At 40.7% G+C, this 22,364-nt stretch overlaps 1 protein-coding gene across 1 annotated transcript in view; it reads right to left on the bottom strand.

Moving 5' to 3' along the window:
* Nucleotides 1-4,723: 4,723 nt before the first annotated feature.
* The window catches only part of LOC124263712 (putative ammonium transporter 3), a 43,338-nt gene continuing 25,697 nt past the window's right edge, over nucleotides 4,724-22,364 (bottom strand). Inside the window, exons 2-8 of the mRNA XM_046698380.1 lie at nucleotides 16,145-16,694; nucleotides 9,021-9,092; nucleotides 8,372-8,431; nucleotides 7,823-7,899; nucleotides 7,175-7,323; nucleotides 6,585-6,752; nucleotides 4,724-5,343 (exon numbers count right to left, since the gene is read on the bottom strand). Of these exons, the coding sequence (XP_046554336.1) occupies nucleotides 5,056-5,343; nucleotides 6,585-6,752; nucleotides 7,175-7,323; nucleotides 7,823-7,899; nucleotides 8,372-8,431; nucleotides 9,021-9,092; nucleotides 16,145-16,694 (1,364 nt within the window). The 3' untranslated portion in view covers nucleotides 4,724-5,055. The remainder of the gene's footprint in view (nucleotides 5,344-6,584; nucleotides 6,753-7,174; nucleotides 7,324-7,822; nucleotides 7,900-8,371; nucleotides 8,432-9,020; nucleotides 9,093-16,144; nucleotides 16,695-22,364) is intronic.

Raw genomic sequence — 22,364 nt, 5'->3', positions numbered from 1 at the left:
TAGGAGGGGTCGTCTCAAAAGCAACACCAAGACGGGTGTTGCTGACAGTAGTTGGGGTCGGGCTTGGGGATAGAGACATTAGCTAAGATTAGATAATCAATAGAGACATATTCAATACACATGAAAAAGCGTATAATATATTTGAGATGACCCCTTGTGTCTGTGGGCAGCACGTGCATTTCATGTCAAGTGAGTCGACGGTCCGTCGTCATACCTGGCTGAGCGACCTAATTGTCATCTATAGTGTGATCTATTGTTTACAGCAGCTATTCGTACTTTTTCTAAGTTTTGCCAGATTTTACGAGTAAACATGCTTTTCTGGATATCCCGTTACGCATCCCACTGAACGCCCAGTTAGGCCGATATGGGTTATCTCGACATATGCTATTTGCAATTGTGTCAATTTTAGGGAGACAGAGTAACAGCCTAAAAACATGTTTTTTCTATTTCCGACAGTACTTTTAGTGCATCTTATTGTTATGATTAATAATTTGTCGTTGGGTGTTGATATAACGACATCAATGTTGCGTATCAATATTCCTTTTGTAGTTTCAAGCGATTTCGTTTATAAATAGAAACAGGACCTTTTACAAGTTGGTAATTAAACTGGTAGGGGAGGTAATAAGTTACACACGTACTCTGTATATTGTGGCAGAAGTGTCTCTCATAATTCCGTACGGAATGGCTCAACATTTTACAGTGATATAGCATTTAAAAATTTAGCGAGGTTTTTCAAACATTTTGTTTTCTTTATTGAAAATAGACGTTTAAGTTTAAACAGACTAGGCCATTCATAGAAATAACTTGGAATATACATCATCCCGCTGTTGAAGAAGAGCTTTGGGATATGGATTTGGACATAATTCATGTTTGTCCTCAGCGTCTTCTTTCTACGAATGATGTGACAATGGACAAAGGACTGTTTCTCCACATAGCTGTGATTTTCGAGTCGAATTGTGGTGGTCAGGGTTTTCTGAAATGTAACTGTGGTCCTAACCAATGTAAATCGATACGTTGTAAATGTTTTAAAGTGCTACTGAAGTGTAATAGCTTGTATCATAACAGTCTATCTTGTCCCAACAAATGAATTTTATCAGGATATACTCTATACTCGCATTATAAATTTGGTGTTCTATATTTCAATAAGGGCTTACAGGGATTTCATGAAATCCCTGAGCCAATATTTCAGTAATTTCATGAAATCCCTTGAAATTTTAGGGAATACATGAAATCCCTGGGGGTCGTGATTTCGTGAAATCACTGACTCTTCCAGGCATTACGTGAAATCCCTGGTTTCACACATTCCCTGTAACATATTGGTAGATGTTGATAAAAATGTTATCAGTTGTGAGCTCAGTTCAAGGAGCAAAGAGCACCTTTAATGAATACATTTTGTTGGACATGAATTTGGAATTGTTTCTCATAAATATTGGAGCATCAAAGATAGACAACTGTATATTCCATATAGTACTGCCTCAGTGATATTCTATAAATGGTGACGTGCTATTTAACTGATGTACCAATAGTAGTATATCTTGATATTACAAACTTAACAATGTAACATCGGCAATCATAGTAACCAAATGTAACTATTAATTTTACATTCCACAAGGTTTACGAACAAAGGGTTATCTAACAAAAATAACAACAATGATATCATTAAGTAACAACATTACTTTATTCCGGAGTCAACACATACTTACAGATAGTTTACGAGCATCCATTAGATCTTCAGCCTTTGGATATCGCTCGATGACATTCTTTGACTGCGAGGTATTTAACATTGCGATCGTTGGATCTTGACTGCTTTTTTTCATTTGAAACCGTAAGGTTTGTATCTTTCGGAATGACAAGGCTCTGGTTCTGCAACTTCTTTTCAGAAGGTTATCTCTTCATGAAATAATTAAGAGCTTAATTTGCAACAGGAAAACATCTTTTGTATGTGTAAGACACATTGGGGATTATCTGTGCAATCAGCCATAACGCTTGTTGTTAAGGGTGTGGCTGATGAGACTTATCGACAACTACTGCTTATTCAGAATCTATTATCATCCGTTCCTTTAGCTACAGCATCGTTTTCACCAATTTTGGCTTCAGTAATATATCTAAGAGAATAACATATCTTCTGTGAGATGATCGTATGAGTGCATTAGTGACAAATAAAAGAATACTTCGCATGTACAAGGCCTTGTTAAAATCCGTTGATTGTAACATTTGATGTTCGAGTAAGAATGATGTCGTTGCGATATATTTAACCAAATACCAACTTGTCAGATATCTGTTTCTATGAAAATATACAAAACATATTATATAAAAGACAACAATTCTAAAATAAACAAACAATTAATAAATGCTCGTATTGCGTCAATGAGTGCTTGAACGAGAAGAAAGTACTCTAACCACACACTCAGGGGACCACGCTCTAGGCTTTGAATTAAAATTATGGATTTCAGAACAATACATCTGAATCAAGGTGCTGGTTATTTATACTCACTCAGTTACCTACATGAACAGGTAAACCTGTTTACAAGGATTCAATTTTGAAGTTGTTCTATTGTTGTAAAACTGGCTTTGAAGAGGAGTATTTTAATGGATAGACAACTTCTTGTCTTCATCATACCAGCTTCTAAATGCCACTTAAAGAAGCTAAACTGGCTTTGGTTGAGAATACAATTCATAACTTTACAATCGTTTCCGTTTTGGATCCCCTGGAGATATGGAAATTTATATAAAACCAGACGGTGTAATGTGGATACACTGTGAACCTTCCCCCTGAATATTTTACCTATACTTTATTTCATGTCTAACCATTAATATCAACATTGTGCGGGCAAATCCCGGTGAGCCTTGCGTTATACATCTATTTAAAGCAGAACGGATAGCTCTAATTCTAATCAAGTATCATTTTCTACACTCTTCAAAAAAAGAAACGCCTATGTGATTCTGAGAATATTGGACTCATGTGGCTGTGGCAGAAACAATACAACTATACTATTTCTTTCCACAACGTCATCATTGTGTGATTGTAAACAGCTTCAGGGCCGAAACGCGGCAATTTTTTTCCCTTGTTTTAGAAGCGTTTGAAGAAATATTCGCCAAAACGTCACCAAGAAAACATGCAAAGCAAAATGCACGTGCAAGTAAGCGTAAAAGCATGCGGTATCACTATAGAAAGGCAAACGTTGTGTTTAATTCTTCTAAAGATGGTTTATAAGCTTCTCTTTTTTCAAGAGTGTATATAAAATGAAAGTAAAAACGACTGTCGCCACCATTTAATTGTTGCACCTCGTTGCCTGACTCGGCCAATGCGTTGGCATAATACCATAAAATGAACGACTGTACAAGCTTAAAGGAGAAGGGTTTGTGGTTGTTTTTTTAACTAATACACATATTTCAAAACACCCAGTACATATACTGAAGAATTAGAATTCGTATACATATAACAAAAAGATCGAATTGTCCGTCATCCAAATACTACGTTGCTGATGATCAAGTTAGATGATACACATACTTTCTACCATGTGCTTATTTCACTCACGTGTAAAACCGATGTAAATGTATACGCTATCTGAAATAATATCGACACTGGATTTCATATACCAACACTATACACGAATACAAGATCACTGTTTTCCATTTGGCATACTGGGCACGAATCAGGTTATTTGATAGAGCTGTTTTAAAACAACAAAAAATAGTACTAGATATGAACATGTAGCAAATAATATTTTCCGTTACTCGTTGACTGTTTTATATACAGGGATATAAACCCCCATGGGGTACTGAGTTAGAAACAACACCAAGGAACATTGGATTGTCGTACGAGACAACTTAATGTGTTGGGTGACAGGGTCGGTGATTTGGTGTGGCGGTGTAGGGCATGGGTCAAAATACACAACACGAGCACGTCGTTAGACAACAACAAAATAAACAAATATATAAAACAACATTACGAAACGTACATGTGACACGGTCCAGTATGTAACTGTAATATTGGAACTAAAGGTATTAGTGAAAGTACATATTTTCGGTACTTTTTGAAATTAATATGCATTTAATGAAATTGTCTCGTTGTTTGATTATTTACAAAACCTTTTTAATAGCCGTCGTGTCAGTGCATTGCCTCAAATAAAGACGTCATACTTGATTTAATAGGATTGCCCGTTGATCGATGATGTGAAAGGTTACCCGTGATGTCAATTACTTGATGTCCAGACGTCACTATATAGAGAATACTACACGAGGTCTCATAACATACGAATTATACGAAAAGAGTGTCCTTCCTATGGTATCTGACCGAGCGAAAGCATGTCAGTTATCATCGCCTCGTACAGCCGCCTACATTAATCTACTCCGTAGTACCCCGTTTCTTAGTTTGCAGTTGCTTCACTCAGCTAACATCACTGGTGAAAACATTGCGTTTATGTTTTTCGACAGATATAATGTCTCAGTTCGCCTCACAATTAAACAGCGATACGGCAACGTTCGCAATGTTTACATTCCCACAATGCATTTAAGTTGTAGAATGAATGAATTCACGTGTTTGTTATGAATGAAAAAGTAGATCCGTCACAACGTGACCTAATTGAGAGGTCATCGGTTATCCAATCAAATCGTTAGAATCTCAGGTCAAGTCGTTACGACACAGGTCAACGCGATACGACGTGTGACGTACGAGATTAGTATGCAACTACCCATAAGTTGACCACGTGGGTAATAAACAGTAATACGTCATCATGCAGTTGGACGTCATAATACGGTTCGAATTCAGTTAACAGCTAGACATCATCATACAGTTAAACTTCATCATATAGCTGTCCGTCATCATACAGTAAACTTCATCATACAGAAGGACGGCTTCATATAGTTCGACTTCATCATACAGTGTGGTAAACAAAGAAATGACGAATGTGTTCATAAAGTAATATCTGCTTCAATGAACGTTAACGCTGTTTGAAATGCATACAATGTCAAGGTCTACATAATATCAACAGAGGCTAGCGCCATTTTGTTACATTGTTTACAGACAGACTGTTACCAAGATCTAACCAAACATTACACATCGTCTTGACATATCATAGAAATGTTTTCTGTTCCTTTTACCTCAGGCTTCACTTTACGTTTCTTAAATAAGGATTGATTACTGTTCAGCGACGTCATGGACGCGGCGTTGTCATCACTTCCGGTAGCGGTGGCAGGGCGGATATGCTTTGAAGCTGGGTCTCGACGAGGTGAAAAGAGAATTGTATCGCCGATCCTTGCTCCTATGTTATGTTCCACAAGATCAGCTCCAAGTCGTTCCTCCTCAGGGTCCATACGGAGGCCAATTGTTTTCATGATAATCTGAAATCGACAGAAACTGAACATTATTAAGTTTTAATTTATTCCGGGTGTCGTGTGTTATCCGATTTGAATTGGTCCCTGGTAGTTGCAAAAGATATCCTGCAATTCCCTGTTTTTATGTGTTTCACAACATAATGCAAATGATAAACGTTAACAGCAGAGATGTAAAACAGTTTTTGTGAGTCTGACTGGGGCGTAATTACTCATATGGCCCCGTGATATATTTGGGTTTTGGCCAATTAATTTAACAAACAAACCATGGAGCACAAAACTTAAAATATACACATTGAAAAATATATCGCAAAACCCCATATTTTTCATAGTATCAATATGTTACCAAAACCCACACCAAAAGGAATTTAACTTACTATCTGGGTTAATTTACCCTCAAGGAATAATTAAATTGCACATCTGAACGCAAAAAGTGTATTCAGAGAAGCAAACATGGCCAAATATTGATTCATTTTGTAGTGGTGATAGTTAGTAAGTGCGGTCATTTTAAAGATAATCCTCAAGAAATCACATAAGTATAAAAAAACGAGCACAATGTCAATATCTGGTGTAACCTCCTGCAATAATGTCCGGGGACCCGGACCCTCATCATCATTGACTGTACTAGACGTTGAGGTATTGCGGTCCATTCTTGATGGAGAGATAGTTCGATACGTCAAGACTGCATACTGTAGGATCTCTCCGGTGTATTTTGCAACCCGTATTGCCCCAAACATGCTTTATTTGTTTGAGGTATGGACTCCGGGCTGGTCAAGCCAGAATTGATTCAGCCTCTTGGACTAGGAAATCACCAACGGCAGTTGCAAGATCTGACCTATCATTGCTGCCCGGGAAGAATGGCCCTGTGCTTAGATGGTCACCGAAAAATAGCACAACAGCCTTGTAGAGGCTTCTTTGAGCCCTGTAGAGGATTAGAGTGATGTACCGATGTAAATTCAGATTTTGTCTGATCGTCACAAGGTCATGTTTACAGTCGTGTAATGATATTTGCTGCTCACCTTTGATATCTAAACTAATGTATGGGTCAAAATAATCATCCAAATATCACTGTATATGATATGAATGGCTTCAAGGGTGGGATGGGGTGGGGCTGGAAATCATACTTGCTGAGATACGTTTTTTTCAAGTGTATATACTTACCATGAGCAAACAAAGTGTACCATGCAAAAAGGCATTCGTTATATGTCTTCCAATCAGTATCTCGATGCGGTGAGCCAGACGTTACTTACGAATAACATGATGAATGTTGTCAGCCCGCTCCATGTTATTTCACAAACAGCTGACAATGTCTGGATTCCAAGAAGATACCATCCTCCCCCACGAAACAGCCCTGATAAACCGCCAGTCAAGTTTTCAATAGGATCTTGTTCAACAAAAAGACCCACAGCAAGGAGGCCCTGCAATCAAAACATTAAAGTCCCTAATCAACTATGAAACATCTAAGCACAAATCCTGGGCTTCGAATCCCAGATTCTACCTTATTATGGCTATTCTGCCGCAGCACCATGACAGGCATCGGCATCATCGGCATCATTACACTGGTAACACTCTACGACTTGCAGGACTGGGTGTCTTTGCACATTTGCTAGTACGCCATGTGGTAACAGATATTTGTGAAAGCAGCGTTAAACATCAAATTGGATCAAAAGAGTCTGGCATGCTGATCTTCAGACAACTGTCCTTGTTTCCTCCGACAGAAACAATGAAATCTGATGATATCTGACTGGTTGGCTTCCAGTGGAGGGTAATATTTTGTGAAAGGAATGACAAAGGATCTGACGTTTAGAAGAACGGTGGAGCTGGTGAACATGATGCCTACCCAGATTCCGGAAGCTCCGTGGACGGCAACAGCTCCAACTGGATCGTCTATGCGTGCTACATCCAGAAGCTTGGTACAACTCATGGTAAGAATTGCTCCTATGATACCAATAATTATTGACTCCCAAGGCCGGACCAAGGCACAACTTGCTGTAGAGAAGAAAGGAGTATATCGCAAATGAATGCCAAAACATCAGGTTCAGGAGAGTCAACAAAGCGGTATTAAAATACTATAAGGAGCGGAGGATGTACCTTTTCTCGAATACTAGTATATAGTGATCCAAAAACATTGAGTGCATCTGTAAATATCTCTCTTATAGAATCTCTTATAAAATTGTTTGACGTTACAATGTGAAAATGTGGACCGTTTGTTTTATTTAGCAATTATTTTAAAATGTATTATGTAATTTGTCATTTCAAAAGTCTTGCCCGACAAAAGGTTAAGCGGCAATGCCACTTTCCAATAACATTTAGCCATGTCGAAAGTCCTCGGTAACAACATCCCATTTTTAGTGGACCATAAGTTTTTACAGCAAACGAGAAAAGGACAATATTCGTTAGCACAAATTTACGAACAGGTCAGATGTTTAAGATGTATTTGAACGAATGCATCTGTTTGTGACAAGTCCTACCTCCAAAATGTACCAACCTGTAATAGCGACCAAGGAACCAAGTACTGAGTTGATAAGGTATCCAACGTCGAACTTCCTATTTTTGAAAATGAAGCTGAAAGGATAATATTTATCATCATCTACAGTCAGTTGACACACGATACTGACTATGTTTTTATCGCAAGAGTGATATTTCAGTCATGTGATATTTGTGCTTGATTTGTGCATGATTGCAAGAAATATTCAGGTCTTAGGTTTAAAACCAGCGAGGGGACTTGGGTTAATATACTCAGAAACATCTTCAGGGCGAATCATCGTTTCGATTAATGATTTGTGAACGGCCTAAGGGGTCAACGTTGCCTAACGATTTGCGTCTCGCCTTCGACAAAGGGTCCACCAACAGAGGATACTCTGTGTGAATTATTAGTCCCCAACATTCAAATTGTGTCCCAAATGCCTAATATGTCCAAATTATGTAAAAATGGAATCAGTGTATTTTCGATATGTTCATTGAATCAGCAATTATGTTAAATACCAATAAATTGCATGAACGTTACATTGATGAACAACAAATTTAGTGTTCTTACCTCATAACTACCCCGGCACATCCGCCTCCTGTTGAAGCCATCAGCGTTGTGACTGCTGCCCTGTATGCATAGAAATGTAGTGCATCATGGACCTCGTTCTCATACAAGTAACGAAACTGTTCCTGTGTCAACAGAATTTTATTGTGGCCCAATATCAGGAGCGATCCCTTGTTTATCCGTTGTCTATGTGTAAGTTAATTTCATAGACAAGATGTGGTCTTACTAAAGTGTTCCTTGGGATCACACCTTCAAACATGGCTCGTTTTAGTTTTGAATGTTACATGTTTGAACATAGCAAGACTGTTCCTGTCTGGCACGGCCACTGGTGTGTTGTCCTGTCCAATGGAAAGCATGAATGTGTTTCAAAGACACATTACATCGCGTTGAATATCATTTAGAAGTCAGAGGGAGGCATTATGGATGTCAACTTCTGAAAAATGGGGAACACGCCTTTTTGGTGTATATTCTTACTCTGCATTTTGTTGCAAAATTCTTTTAATACTTTTCATTACTTTTAACTTAAGGTTCACAACTGCCAAATGCGTCATTAGCCGTAAATTATTTCATCAGAACGGTATCCCTGTAGAGATTTCAAAGGAGATGTTTGCGTGAAAGTACCCAAATGTGGCCAAATGAAATTTGAGCTTACTTTGCTGCCAACTGCCACTTGCCACCGGAAATACCGAAGGTACTGCCACAGTTAAATGCGAGCCAACCCCACCTGTAATGGAAAGTTACTATTAGTTATAAAAGAATAAAAGGTATTGCGTGGTCTAATACTCGAGAGTGTTTCTGAAATAGTCAGTGCATGATATCTTTTAACATGAATCTTTCAACAAAATGTCATATGCCCGATGTGTTTCAGTTACATTTGTTTTTATACTCAGCATCTTTTGATGCATATGGATGTTATTTCAGTCAAGCTTAAATTACTGTTTTGTTTTGGGAATTTGTAAGCAGTTCTGTAGATACATATGAACATAATCATAAAGTTCTCTTTACACTGATGTAAAACGTTTATCTGTTATACGGGACAAACTTTTAAAACTAAGATTCTGACACGGGTGTTTGAATTACACTGCGCACATATTATATATTATTTCATTAACGCGTATACCCAGCTTAATTCATGGGCATTAAATATGCTTTCTTACTTACGTACGAGAACATGGGTTCAATTACATTTTTTGAAAACGTAAAAGAATATGGTTTTACACAGCTTCTAGCAACATGATCGCGAGATACACTAGAATGGGTTCACACGCTAGGGAATCTGACATGGACGTTCGGCTTGAAGAACGAGTGCTCTCATCACTGAGATACCCAACCGTAATATTCAGAAAGCAACAATAGTCTTATCTTTGAACTTTTTGTACAAAGGTGGCTTTGTCGCGAAGAAAGGCGTAAATATATGATGATTCAGTGAACAGGAAAATTGAAATGAATAACACTTTAACATGATGATTGTTTATCACTGCTTAGTTTCTATGGCATTTAATGTGGTGCTTTATACCTACAGGGCGGGCTTTGTTTTTCCTTTTTGACGAGAACCTGGTTTCAATACAGATTTTAAGCGATCTTTTCATATTTTACAATGGTAGTTTGCCCTTCACGCCGAAAGGAATCTGTTTCGTCTCCAAATCTAGCCTGGTTAGTCTTTTATTATTCTCAAATGGTTATTATGTTTATATTTCTCCTGCATACGCCTGTGGTAAATGATGTAAAGCTTCACTTTCCCAATTACAAAGGTTCTTCGACCGGCATGTAAGCTTAATTAGCAGATTAACAATATCAAGGGGAGATTATTGATTCCGTAGCCGCAATCAACGTGATCATGTTTGCTGGACGGGAAGCTTTGTAGTCCGAAATAATGGCATTGTGACCTGTCAGTTCGGTACAAAATTACCTTCCCATGTATGTCGGACTCTGAACATAGAACCTTTAAGGTTAAAAATTGAAATGCTTTAAATCTAATTGCTTTTCTGTATTATGCTTTCAGTATAATGTGAATTTCTCACCTGTCCATCCTCACAAGAGTGGAATTTGAACCCAGTCACTTACTAATGGTGGTTGACGCAAGACTATTGATTCAAGATCTACCCTGAAGACTGTTTCAGTGTCAGAAATAACTAATTACCTTGAAACCTCTTGCGAGTATTGGAAATATTATATTTTGGAATTCCCCAGGGGATGTACTAAAGGGTACTGCTTAACAATGTAGGGAATGAGGAATGCACTTCTGCTTTACGCCTTGTTGGTTCATAAATGTCACTGTTTGCTGGGAATAGTCAGTTCGGGACAATGAATGATGATGATTAAGATATGAGAACATTCAGTTATCGTCTTTAAGAGTCTCAGGGCGTCCTTTGACAGATCTGTTGTAAACATCACAGTTTAAAATCCTGCTATTTGCACCTCCATCCTTTTCTTGAGCATCCGTCATCGTATAAGGTCAGCTATTGTTCCAAGTCTTAATATCACAGACAGAGATTCACAGACTGTAAGTCGTGACTTTGTTCATACCTAACCTATTCATACCTTATGACTTAACCTTAGCCCAGAAAGTCTTACATTAGTTTTCTCTAAAGGGCAGGGTAGAACATATTCTCTGTCTGACATTTCAATGCCAGGTTGGAACTGCTTTAAACTACCTCGTGAAGCTCATCAACCCTTGTCATTGGTCCACACGCCTTCGAGCAGAGCAGCAATAGCTGCTGACAATACCTGAAACAGTCTTATAGTCCCAGAACAGTTGCCTACGCAAAAGCTATACATTTGAATTCCCTCTCCCTGTCGACAACAAGCAATCCCATTACCGAGACGCTGGCATCTCTTGAGATGTCACTACTGCTACTTCCCCCCTGGTTTTACTCGCTGTCTTTGTCTTTTCATGTTCTGTCAGAGCTTTTATGCCTTATGTATTGGTATGATCATGCGCATGTGGGTGAATATATCGCAATGGACATGTCAATAAGTATTATCCTTGTATGATATTAGAATGCTTCTTTCCAAAGGCCTTCCCTCCACGTCCAAGAAGCATGATATTGTTGTGGGTACGAAATCAATAATCTGCCCTTGATATCGGTATGTGCGTTAGCTTTAGGTGTTCTTCTAATTAAAATGTACTTGCCATACGGAGCATCCTTGTGTTTTGGTACGTAAAGCTCAATAATGGTCTGTACAGGGAAAGATAAACCGACAAGGCTTAAGAATAACCAGTCTCGACTTGCACCCAAACTGCCACCATCGCACGTAAATAGTAAGTGACAATAACATGAATGGACAACTAAAATGTGATGACACTGGGTGTTCTAGAAAATGGAAAGCATGGCCTGTCCCAGGTGTGGCATCCGCCACTGACACAGTTTGTTCAAAAGACAAGAGAGAGTAAATAAGGTATATATTCTTCCTTGACGTCTTTGGTGATGTACCCAAAAAATCGAATTGACGGAAACTCTGTGTGAATCAATTGGCCCATGACCCTTAATAGTCTGAGAGATAAACTGTGTAGGCGAAATTAGGTTCAAGAATAGTTCATTCAACATAGAAGGCCGCTTATCAACAAATTTGATTATTCCATTTTTATACTTCTTTTGGCTTGGCGTGAATCTCTTCAACGCTGAAGCCATTCAAACTGTATTCCATATAGTTTGGAATCATGCATCGATCGTTAGAACACTGTATGTGATTCTACACAAATGTATTGATACGAAAATACGGATATAACTTCTTTGACCACCAGTAAGAAGTGACAAGACACATGTGTTTTGATGCTATACCTATCTCGATATATCTTCATAATCACTATTATGACTATGTACGTATAACTGCATTTCATCTGATGATATATAGTTACACCTATTAAACAAATAATTGTTGCACATATAATTCAAAACGTGATTGAAAACGATATTTCCAATACATGTATTTATATGTATTTAATGTGGAAATTGTGTCAATAGTTGCATATTCTGTACATGTAAATATCATATGGAGATAGAAGTGAACACTGGCAAATACCAAATGCATGTAAAGAATGAACTGTATGTTCGAGCCATGTATTGAACACTGCCTATTGCTAGTGTGTCTGTTTCACTAAAGAATACGTATACAGAAATAACATTCTAAACTATACACCTTCATGTAAATATAAAGAACACTGTTACCTAGCATTTCGTTGGACCTCACATCCAATCAGAAAGCGATTGACGTATTCTAAAGAAAGCTCGCAATAAAAGAAAAATCGATCCGTTTAAATTATGTACACAGACGTTGTCCACGAGCATGAGCCTTGAATGGTATGTACCCGTCACCTGGGAACAAAGATGGGAGTAAATTATCATTTTCTGGACCGTTCTATTATAAAACTCCAAGTACCATTGTGGATTCCCAATTCAAACAATTGATTCCTTCTTCCAGCATTGTTCTAGTGCGTAGCTAAACATAAATCATTTCAAGGTATGGATTCAAAGGATACATGAAACCGCGCGTTACACGTTGTCATTTTGTCCCACGATAAAATGTTACGAAAGCCTACATTCCATTTTCTGTCACCGACAGACTCTATATGTGGATCATAGGCACGTTCATAGTTTGATTCTTATTTTGTAAATAACAGTGACAGTGTGTCTTTGAGAAATAAAGATATTAAGGTGCAATGTATAGATTCTATGTGATATTTTGTTTTCAGCTGGGGGTTTCTTTTTGCTCTGTATATCAACTGCTATATTATAACCCTCGGGGGCAACGGGTAGCCGAGTGGTGAAAGCGCGGAATACCCGGGTTCGATTCCCCACATGGGTACAGCGTATGAAGCCTATTGCTGGAATATTACGTACAGCCATTCTCACTCACTATCAGTGCCTCGAACTATATCATACTTGTAACATTTGTTTCAACTTGACACTTATGGTAGCAGTGTTAAGGGCTATTCCAATCTCTAGTCCGTTAGTGTGTAATCTGTGCATCGGTATCACAAATGGTCATGGAGAGTTGTTTAACTCAGCTGACTGCTGTTAGATCCGAAACCAAGATTTCCACGATCACGGTTCTGGTCTTGTCATCATTATACCGGATCTCAAAGATTTCCATTGTTCTGTTATAATAAAAGAAGAATGTATCACCGGCTACAGTGTGGTGGAAAATGCTAATACAAACCTAGTTCAAACACTTAAACCAAACACTGGCCACGGCAAACAAAGAAACGGAAGGTATTATGAAGGTAATATGCAGAAAACCAACGGTCACATTTAAAACCTCTTTGTATGAACCTTTAACAGTTTCAGCCTTTTGGTCAGACCTTCTTACACACATTCGCCAACACGGTAGCCAGCAGTAGTTCATGTGAGGTCAGCTCATAAACTCCATCCATTAAACATCAGTCAGACTCTTATATACAACCACAATAACGGTAATAAAGCATCACTACTAATGAAACGATATGTTGTGATACCATTTACCGTCTACCATAAATCAATATTGCAGAAGTCCTATCATTGCTAAATGTATGTGTAGGTTTGAATTATATTCTATAATCAAAGGATAAGAATCGCTGACTGATCGCCAGCATCATTCGTTCAGTAAACAAAGACTGGCTTCGACAAATTGTATTACCAGGAGTTGCATGTGAAACCTTACTTTTGGAAAACCAATTTTAACTAATCTGTGGCTAGCAGTGATAAAAGTGCCGATTGACAGTGTTGTCAAAACATAAAATACGAAATCTTTTTTTTAAACTTCAAACCCGTGACTGTGAACAATTAACTGACAATCGACTGACACTTATTCTAAACAATGTGCACATTAGCTAATGCGACACGTAATAAATGCCATAGAAAACTAAATCGACCTTGCCAAATACTGTCTAGCTTTAATTTGAAAGTAGAAAATAAAGAGTACATGGCAAAAACATGCTTTGTGGCAATGCCAACGGGTGACATATGCTACAAAGCTTGCCATTAACTAGTTGCCATGGTGAAAAACACCTACCTACTGTATCTTGGAGTCAGTGAATATTCACTACTGGAACCTGTACACATGATCAGGTCATGCATCATTGATGGCTTCCAATACACGAACTAAAGGTGTCTTTTACGTATGTGAACCTCAATGAAGAACCTCAGGCGTGTTTCTTGTCAGCTATGAAAAATGTATCATGTCTCAAAGACTTGTAGATCTAGGTATATCCTTATTATATGATGGAAATAGGGGTTTAAACTAAATCTACAGAAAGACGTTCCAGAATCCAGGGGCGGTGGGGTAGCCTAGTGGTTGAAACGTTCAGTCGTCACGCCGAAGACCCGGGTTCAGTTCCCCACATGGGTACAATGTGTGAAGCCCATTTCTGGTGTCCCCTGCCGTTATATTGCTGGAATATTGACATAAATCGACGTAAAACCTTACTCACTTACTCACTCATTCACTCACTCACTCCAGACTTCACAGGACAAATGAGTACCGAGTAAGCCAAACGTTACAGTGTAATCTTCAATGCACGCATACCGAAATCCGTTACCGCATTTGTGGCAAACAATAGAAGTGAACAGAAAAGTTATGACGCATAAAATATGCCTCTTGCGTCCTGCAAACCGATTAGTTACCTGCCTCGAAAATACAAATTGTATCATAATCATGCGTGCATAGTCTGGTTCAAAATGCATTAAACATTCGTGTTGAAATACCTTATGTGAATATGATCTACACGACACCGTTGGTTTGAGCAAACGTCCATGCTATGGATAATAAGTGGCAATAATGCGATGTTGTTACTGTTACTGTTAGTGACACAAGTGTTTTTATCCACTTATTCATTCAATGACCCCTTATGACGTAAACGATTCATTATTGCAACTCGATATCTAAGTGATGTGGAGATAAAAGGGGAAACAAAATGGTTTTGAAAAGAAGCATTACAGTCTGTATTTGGGGTGTGTGTGGTAAACAACGGTTCAAACGATTCAAATTGATGCATTTGGCTGATACTCGTGCATTTCGGATACTCGTGATAAAGGAAAATATATATACGCCACTAAAATGTCTTTCTTTTCTGTACAATCAACAGCCTGGTTCGACTGCTTGTTCTGCTTCATTTGTCCTACCCTTTCTGTGTCCCTGGTGTAGTGGTTAGAGCGTCAGCCCGGATGAGCGGAAGATCGCGGTTTCGATCCGCGTCGTACCAAAAGACGTTAAAATATGGTGCTTGTTGGTCCCTGCCTGGCGTTCGGCATTAATGGGTACAACAAGGACTGGTACAACAAGTATAATGTGGGGTACTCATGCTTATCTGCGACATGGTATCTCAGTGAGCTAGGACTATAAAACCAGCTTATGTCTGGTCTAGTACAAGCAGCCACACATACATACGCATGCATGTCGCCATATGAGCGAAATAATACGACGTTAAACCCCATTTCACCTCACTTTTTGTATCAGCGCAAACCTATTTATTCCATTTTTGTTCTTTCTTCCAACACCCGTGAAGATTGGGTTAGAATTGGTCTTCAGCCCATGCTTGTCGTAAGAGGCTACTAGTGGAATCGGGTGGTCAAGCACGCTGACTTGGTTGACACATGTCACCCTATCCCGATTGCCTAGATCGATGTTCATGCTGTTGACCATTGGAATGTCTGGTCCAGACTCGATTATTTACAGACCGGAATATAGCTGGAATATTGCTGAGTGCGGCGTAAAGCTAAACTTACTCACTCACTTTTCCTTCCAAAAGGTTGAAATACTGAAAGAGCAATGATGTATATTTAGAAACACGATACTTACCATAACATGAAGGTTCCGACAATTGCATTGGCCGGACTGCACATAGGAAGGGGTTCAGTTCCATGGTCATATCTACCAAGGCGTGGTTTTAGTAAAATTGATGCAGTAAGGCCAGAGGCTCCACCCACCAGGTGCACAACACCAGACCCTGCAAAGTCCACAGATCCCATTTCCTTCAGAAAACCATTTGATCCCCATACCCAATGGGCAGGAAAACAGTAAACAATTGTGTTGAAAAATGAAAACAATATGTATCCTAACAGTTTAGTCCGCTCCGCCATGCAGCCTGAAACGATGGTGGTAGCTGTGGTCGCGAAAGACAGCTGGAACACAAACGTTGAAAACACGATACCCATATTTTCATCACTCGAGTCCACAAAGAAGTATCCTATCCCACAGAACGGATTTGTACCGGGGTCTTCGCCGAAACTAAGTCCAAATCCATAGGCCCAGTATGTCAGGCCCCCAAACACTATATCCACTACGTTTTTCACCATGATGTTGACTTCATTTTTCGATGACACGGCCCCAGCTTCCAGGAGTCCAAAACCTGCAAATACAATCATCGGTCAATAAGATCTTTCAAATGACAAAATCATATCCGAATAAAAGACGGCGAAAGGCATAAATGAGTACGTTTTGTTGATCGGTCCGTTGAGCAGTATATCAGTTTATAATTGACAACGACGTTTCAGGGAGGAATGTCCCAAGCAGACCTACACTCTCCCCTACGTTGGTGAAAAGGAGTATGAGAGTGTATTAAAAAAAGTGTAAAATTAACGGAACTGCAATTTGTTAGGTTAATAAACGTTGTTTAATGGGGTTTGAATCTGCAAATCGTGTGGATTTGTGACTGAGAATGAATACCTTTCCTGATCATTATATAAGTGTCCTGTGAAAATTTGAAAAAATACAAGTCATTCATATCATGGAATGAGAAGGACTGCTCATAATCAAACTGAACATCCACAGGACTTCAAGGCTCTGAAACAACGTGATGTTTAACTCTAAGTTTATGAACAAAAGTCATTTATCATAACCTACTCAAACGTCATCTTGTTTGAGTGTCAGGCATGGACTTACAGTAATGATAGTAGTGTATGATTAGGAGATTAACTTGCAAGATTTGCTATATTTTTACCAGAATATACGCGTATTGTTTCCTCACGAACTGGGGTGGTGGGATAGCCTTGTGGTTAAATCGTTCACTCGTCACGCCGAAAACCTGAGTTCGATTACCCACATGGGCACAATGTGTGAATCCCATTTTTGGTGTCCCCTGTTGTGATGTTGCTGGAATATTGCTGAGCTACACACTGTAACTGCCTCTCATACATGCAAAGAGAAAACCGATATGCAAAATGCATATATACAGTGACATACTTTATTTCCCTGATTCACTCGTTTTCCTCGCTTAATTCACATTTACTTCTGCCATAGGTGAGTGGTATATGCTTTCTATTTCAAAGTAAGTTCAACACGTTCAAATCTACACGTTCAAAACACATATCTCTTAATACAGTTTTAATGGAGAGTTATATTAGCATGTCGGTTAGGATATCAATGAATCATTTCCGAACATATATAGACCTGAAACACAAGGCTTCAAGTAACAAACATACTTGTATTGCCAAAATAGTGTTTGATCGCAACTCACAGATTTGTTTATGCGGATTTTGAGTACCCTTGAAATCTGTCGATAAAGTGAACGGAGCAATTACCCAACAACAGAAAACACTCAACACACCCACATAATGTTTACAATGCATGAACACAAACTTATTAACGTCCCCAATATCCTTTGTGCAAGAATCGTGAATGTATTCGTCATACTAAACCAGATTGGTCCTCACCTTAGCTCTTGCTACCATTACCCCTACTATAAAAAAGTTTGAGACGCCAGCAGGATACGAACTCCACATGTATACCCCACAACCGCGCCGCTTAACCGACTGAGCTACCAGGGACTTGGCTGAAGTGTGTCGGGTTTAACGGGTCTATCCTGGGATTGCATCATCGTGCCGCTATGCCGTGTTGACTGGAGGTAACACTGTGCCGTACGGTACGATCAATAATTCCGCTCTTACAAACCCCCTACCTGGCCCATCCCTCAAGTAGTACAAGTTAGGCTCGTCGGCTTTCATGTCCACTTTATCTATGTTGTAAGTTTTGACTGACCATATAGGATCGGTGGCTCGCTTACGGCTATCACCCTCATGTTCCCCCGGCTGGTATAGATACCTAACTAGGGCCCTATCTGGTATCTGTTTCTCTTTTCCACGCAATGGAGCAGCCGACTCTGCAACTATTGATTTTAGTTTGATAGCGTCTGCCGGTTTCTTATCAGTGAGCCGGGTGACTTCATGGTTGATTGCCGACACCACCTTAGGGAGCCGTGATACCCATTCAGTCGATCGTTTTCCCGGGGTGGCCATCTCCCTAGCATACTGATGTCCGAATAAGCGCTCAGCCAAAGTCCTATTGAATCTCTCAACTATGGCTTGGCTGCGATGGGCTCCAGCCGTGCCACGCCTGACCTTTGTATCGTGTTTGGTTAGCAGTTGTGACACGGCGCCCATGAACTCCCGCCCGGGGTCAACTTGCAGCTCTGTTGGCCACGTCAGCGGACTGCGTTTGTATATGCGTTCGAATCCTCTGGCTACCTGGGCAGAATCTTTCGTGGTCAAGGGCTCGGCTTCCTTGTAGCGACTGGCTACGTCCACTACGGTTAAGGCATACTTGTACCTCTTGTCGTGGGGTAGGAACAGTAGGTCTGCCTGGTGAACGCTATTAGGTATGTTAATACCAAACTTCCTTCTAGGCACGTAGCGTGGTGCCGGTAAATAGATCTGCCACAGGGCTTGTTTTTCAAGCCACGCTTTGGCTTCCTCCCGGGGGTACTCGCGCCATTTTAGCCAGCTTATCTACAGCGCTAGCTCCTTTCCAGTACCCACGTGGGCTATAGTAAATAGCCTCAAACTTTCTCTGGTTCCGTGACATGTCGCCTACATACACCTATGTTCTTGGTTCAATTTTCTCATGCCCGTACGCGTACGTGTTTATCCCATCAATAGCTATCCAACGTTTAGTGTCCATAGGCGACAGGGACGTCTTGTTTATTGTCAGTCCGTATATCCTATGTCCATCACTTCTAAGTGTGTTCATTTTATGTCTAAAGGTACGGGTCTTGAACAGGGCTTCCTTGAATCTGGCGTGTTTGATGTGTTGTTTCACCACGTACTTCTTAACACCCTTCGCCTTCCGGATCTCACCATTGTCGGCCTTCAGTATGGAGTACATCTTAGGCCTCAAACCTATGTACTCGGCTATGGGCGTGCCAGCACACTCGTCCTTCATCTTACCTAGGACCTTTTTTATTTACCGTGCTGTGTATGGCATGGTCCTTGGGGTAGTCGCTGGTGTCGTACAAATCGAGGTGTTTTTTTCATGTCCTCGTACACGTCCTCGGTTCGAATCTCCATCAGCAGGGAATCCGTATCAGTGTACAGCACTTCACACCTGTCGTCGTACTGTTTCTTAAGCTCGTTGTAGTAAAAGTCGTACATCAGGTGTTTGGATAAATCGAGGATGCTCATCCCCACGTAAACAGGCCGGTTGAATTTTATGTGGCTTTTCTTCATGTGTAGGGCAACTAGGTCATCGGTGAATATTTTACTACGGTTGAATGCCGGACTGGCTATCAGTCTCCTGAGCTTGTCTTCCTCATTCGACCGAACCAGCTTCACGGTCACGCGTTTCCTAAGGTTCTCCATAGTCTTACCAAACACCGAGTTGTTCATGAGCTTGTAGAGATTTTTCTCAAAGTCACTGGTGGCAAGCTTTCGGAGGTCTGTGTTCATTCTGATGTAAGGCTCCATCCATGGGCTCTGGTTGAACACGAGCACCCTGTGTATTTTGGTCAGCCTCATACCCAACGACATGTACAGCTGTAGGTTGCGATAGTGAACGATGTACTTGGTCTTATTCATTAAGTTGGGCACGAGTTTTTCAACGTCTGCCACCCGCCCACCTAACAAGTTATGTTGGTACTCAGACATCCAGTCTGGGTTAACCCTCATACGTTCGGGGGCTAGGGGGGTAGCTGTTGTGTGATGTGTGTAATGCCTTGGGGTATTCCAAGTCAACCTCGAGGATATAACCTTTGTTCGAATCTGGTGCGATGCTCATAACATCGACCTCATGTGACGCCCATTCGAATCCCCCTGTGGGTAGATACTGGCTCATAGCCCAGCCGTACAGGTTGTTGGCATCGAGGTAGAGAATGTGATTGGTTGGCTTGCTCGGGTCGTAGCCCTTCACGTATTGATTATTTGCTTTCGCGTATCGCTTGGTTGCCATGGAAATCCCGTCTCATAAGCCTTTCTCAATGAATAGGTGCATGTCGTAATCTGTGAGCAATTCCAACTTAACTTCGGTCTTTTTAAGCAAGGCATCCCACGACAGACCTGGGCTGGTGTAATACCATGCGGGGTCGAGTTTATACTGCTTGAAACACGTCCGCCTAAACGTCTCAAACACGTCGGCTAACAGCAGTACATCTGTCCTCAAGTACAGGTCGTGATAGTCACCCAGATTCTCACAACCTAGTTTATTCCATACATTAATAGCGTGCGAGTAATCGTCTTGGGATATTTCCGAGTCAGTCAGATTGCTGTAAAATTCTCTGATGGGGGGTAGTCTGGTCTCGGCGAACTTGGCCCAACTATCCATGTACTCATAGGGGTACACACCCTTCCTCATAAGCAGGGGTCTAGTCTCGGCGTCTGTGTATCGATCAGTAATAGGGAAGGTATCGTTGGCCTTGACCAGACTGTCTAGCGCCGACAATAAGAATTGTACTGAATCTATGAACCTAAGGCCGTTTAAGCTGAAGGAGATGTATCTCTCCATGTTGTTGGGGATGCACGTTATATTACCATCGATTTTCGCGATGGCCTGCATGATTAAGTGAGAGTCGTACCCTCTCAAGTTGTGAAAGACCACGGGGATGTTTATTGTCTTAGGGATGATTCTAAGCTTGAGGTTACACGCGCTGTGAGCGGCGCCTCTATACTTACCGGTTACGTGGCAGTGATCTCTCACCGAATCACCGTTAAGTGGTGAGTCACACACGTGGCAGTTAGTGCTACAGGCGTGAGCTAGCCTGTCGGCTTGGGTCATACGCATGGGAGCGACTCTATACAGTGCATTCCTAATAATTTTTCTTCCTCCCGCAAACACTTTAGAAACCTTTCAGCCGCGTCAGGGCCCCTATACACTACCGGAGCTTTCGTTTCCCCATCACACCTGACGACCACGTATCCAAACCCACAGGCCTCATGCTCCTGTGTTTTGAGTGTGGTTGGGGTACCCCCAACAGCCTCCTCAACAGGTTTGACCAAGGCTTCAAAGTCGGCGTATATGATATAAGGCACAGACATTTGGTTCTTGTGGTTACCGAATTTTAGGATATTGTCACCTTCCTTAGGCATGTCGATTCGTATAGCCGTCTGCCCCACACCTTGGCAATCCTCCCGGTGGGATTCTAATAAATCAGCTCGTGTGAAGCCATGTAGGCACCGTTCGCAGAAGTGGGTCTTTTCTCTGTGTGCCGATTGGTCATACAACAGCCTGCTAAAGTGTTTTATCCATGTGTAGTGGTACTTGTCACCTCGCTGGATCATGAATATATTGATAACGCACCCCTGTCCCCAACGGGGCTTACTCTCTGTGCACTATTGTTGTGTTACCTTCGTGCCCAAAGACATTTATAGCTAGATTATTCTGTTTTTCTATTTTAGTTATCTGGGATATGGGGTGGGTTCATCTATACCATCCCAGTTGAGCCCATCGTCTTGGGGATAGCTAGAAAGCCTGTCTGAATGAGTGTCAGCTGGAAACAAGGCTGACCTGATAGCTACCCTCAGGCAATCGTCTCCTCTATTCTTGACGTTGACCATGGCATGTTTTTTCCTATAGTAGGGGGCAAGTCTAGGTATGACCCGCCTCTGAATGGCACGTAGTTAGCTATGTCTAGATAGACATTATCGATTTTATCTACAGTCCACCCAGACCCCAAGTGTGTGTAGCGTTCTAGGTATTCTCGTATCTGCTGAAAACTGGTATCGATTGATGCGTCTATGGTCTCTATATGGGTCACGACCTCTTGTTTACCTCTGAAGTAAGGCTGAACGTACTCAGTGACCCCAGTGGGGGTTCC

The sequence above is a fragment of the Haliotis rubra genome, unplaced genomic scaffold (genome assembly GCF_003918875.1).
Source record: "Haliotis rubra isolate DU_JTF1 unplaced genomic scaffold, ASM391887v1 Scf120, whole genome shotgun sequence".
NCBI classification, from domain to species: Eukaryota; Metazoa; Mollusca; class Gastropoda; order Lepetellida; family Haliotidae; genus Haliotis; species Haliotis rubra.
This window is presented reverse-complemented; position numbering and strand designations above follow the sequence as displayed.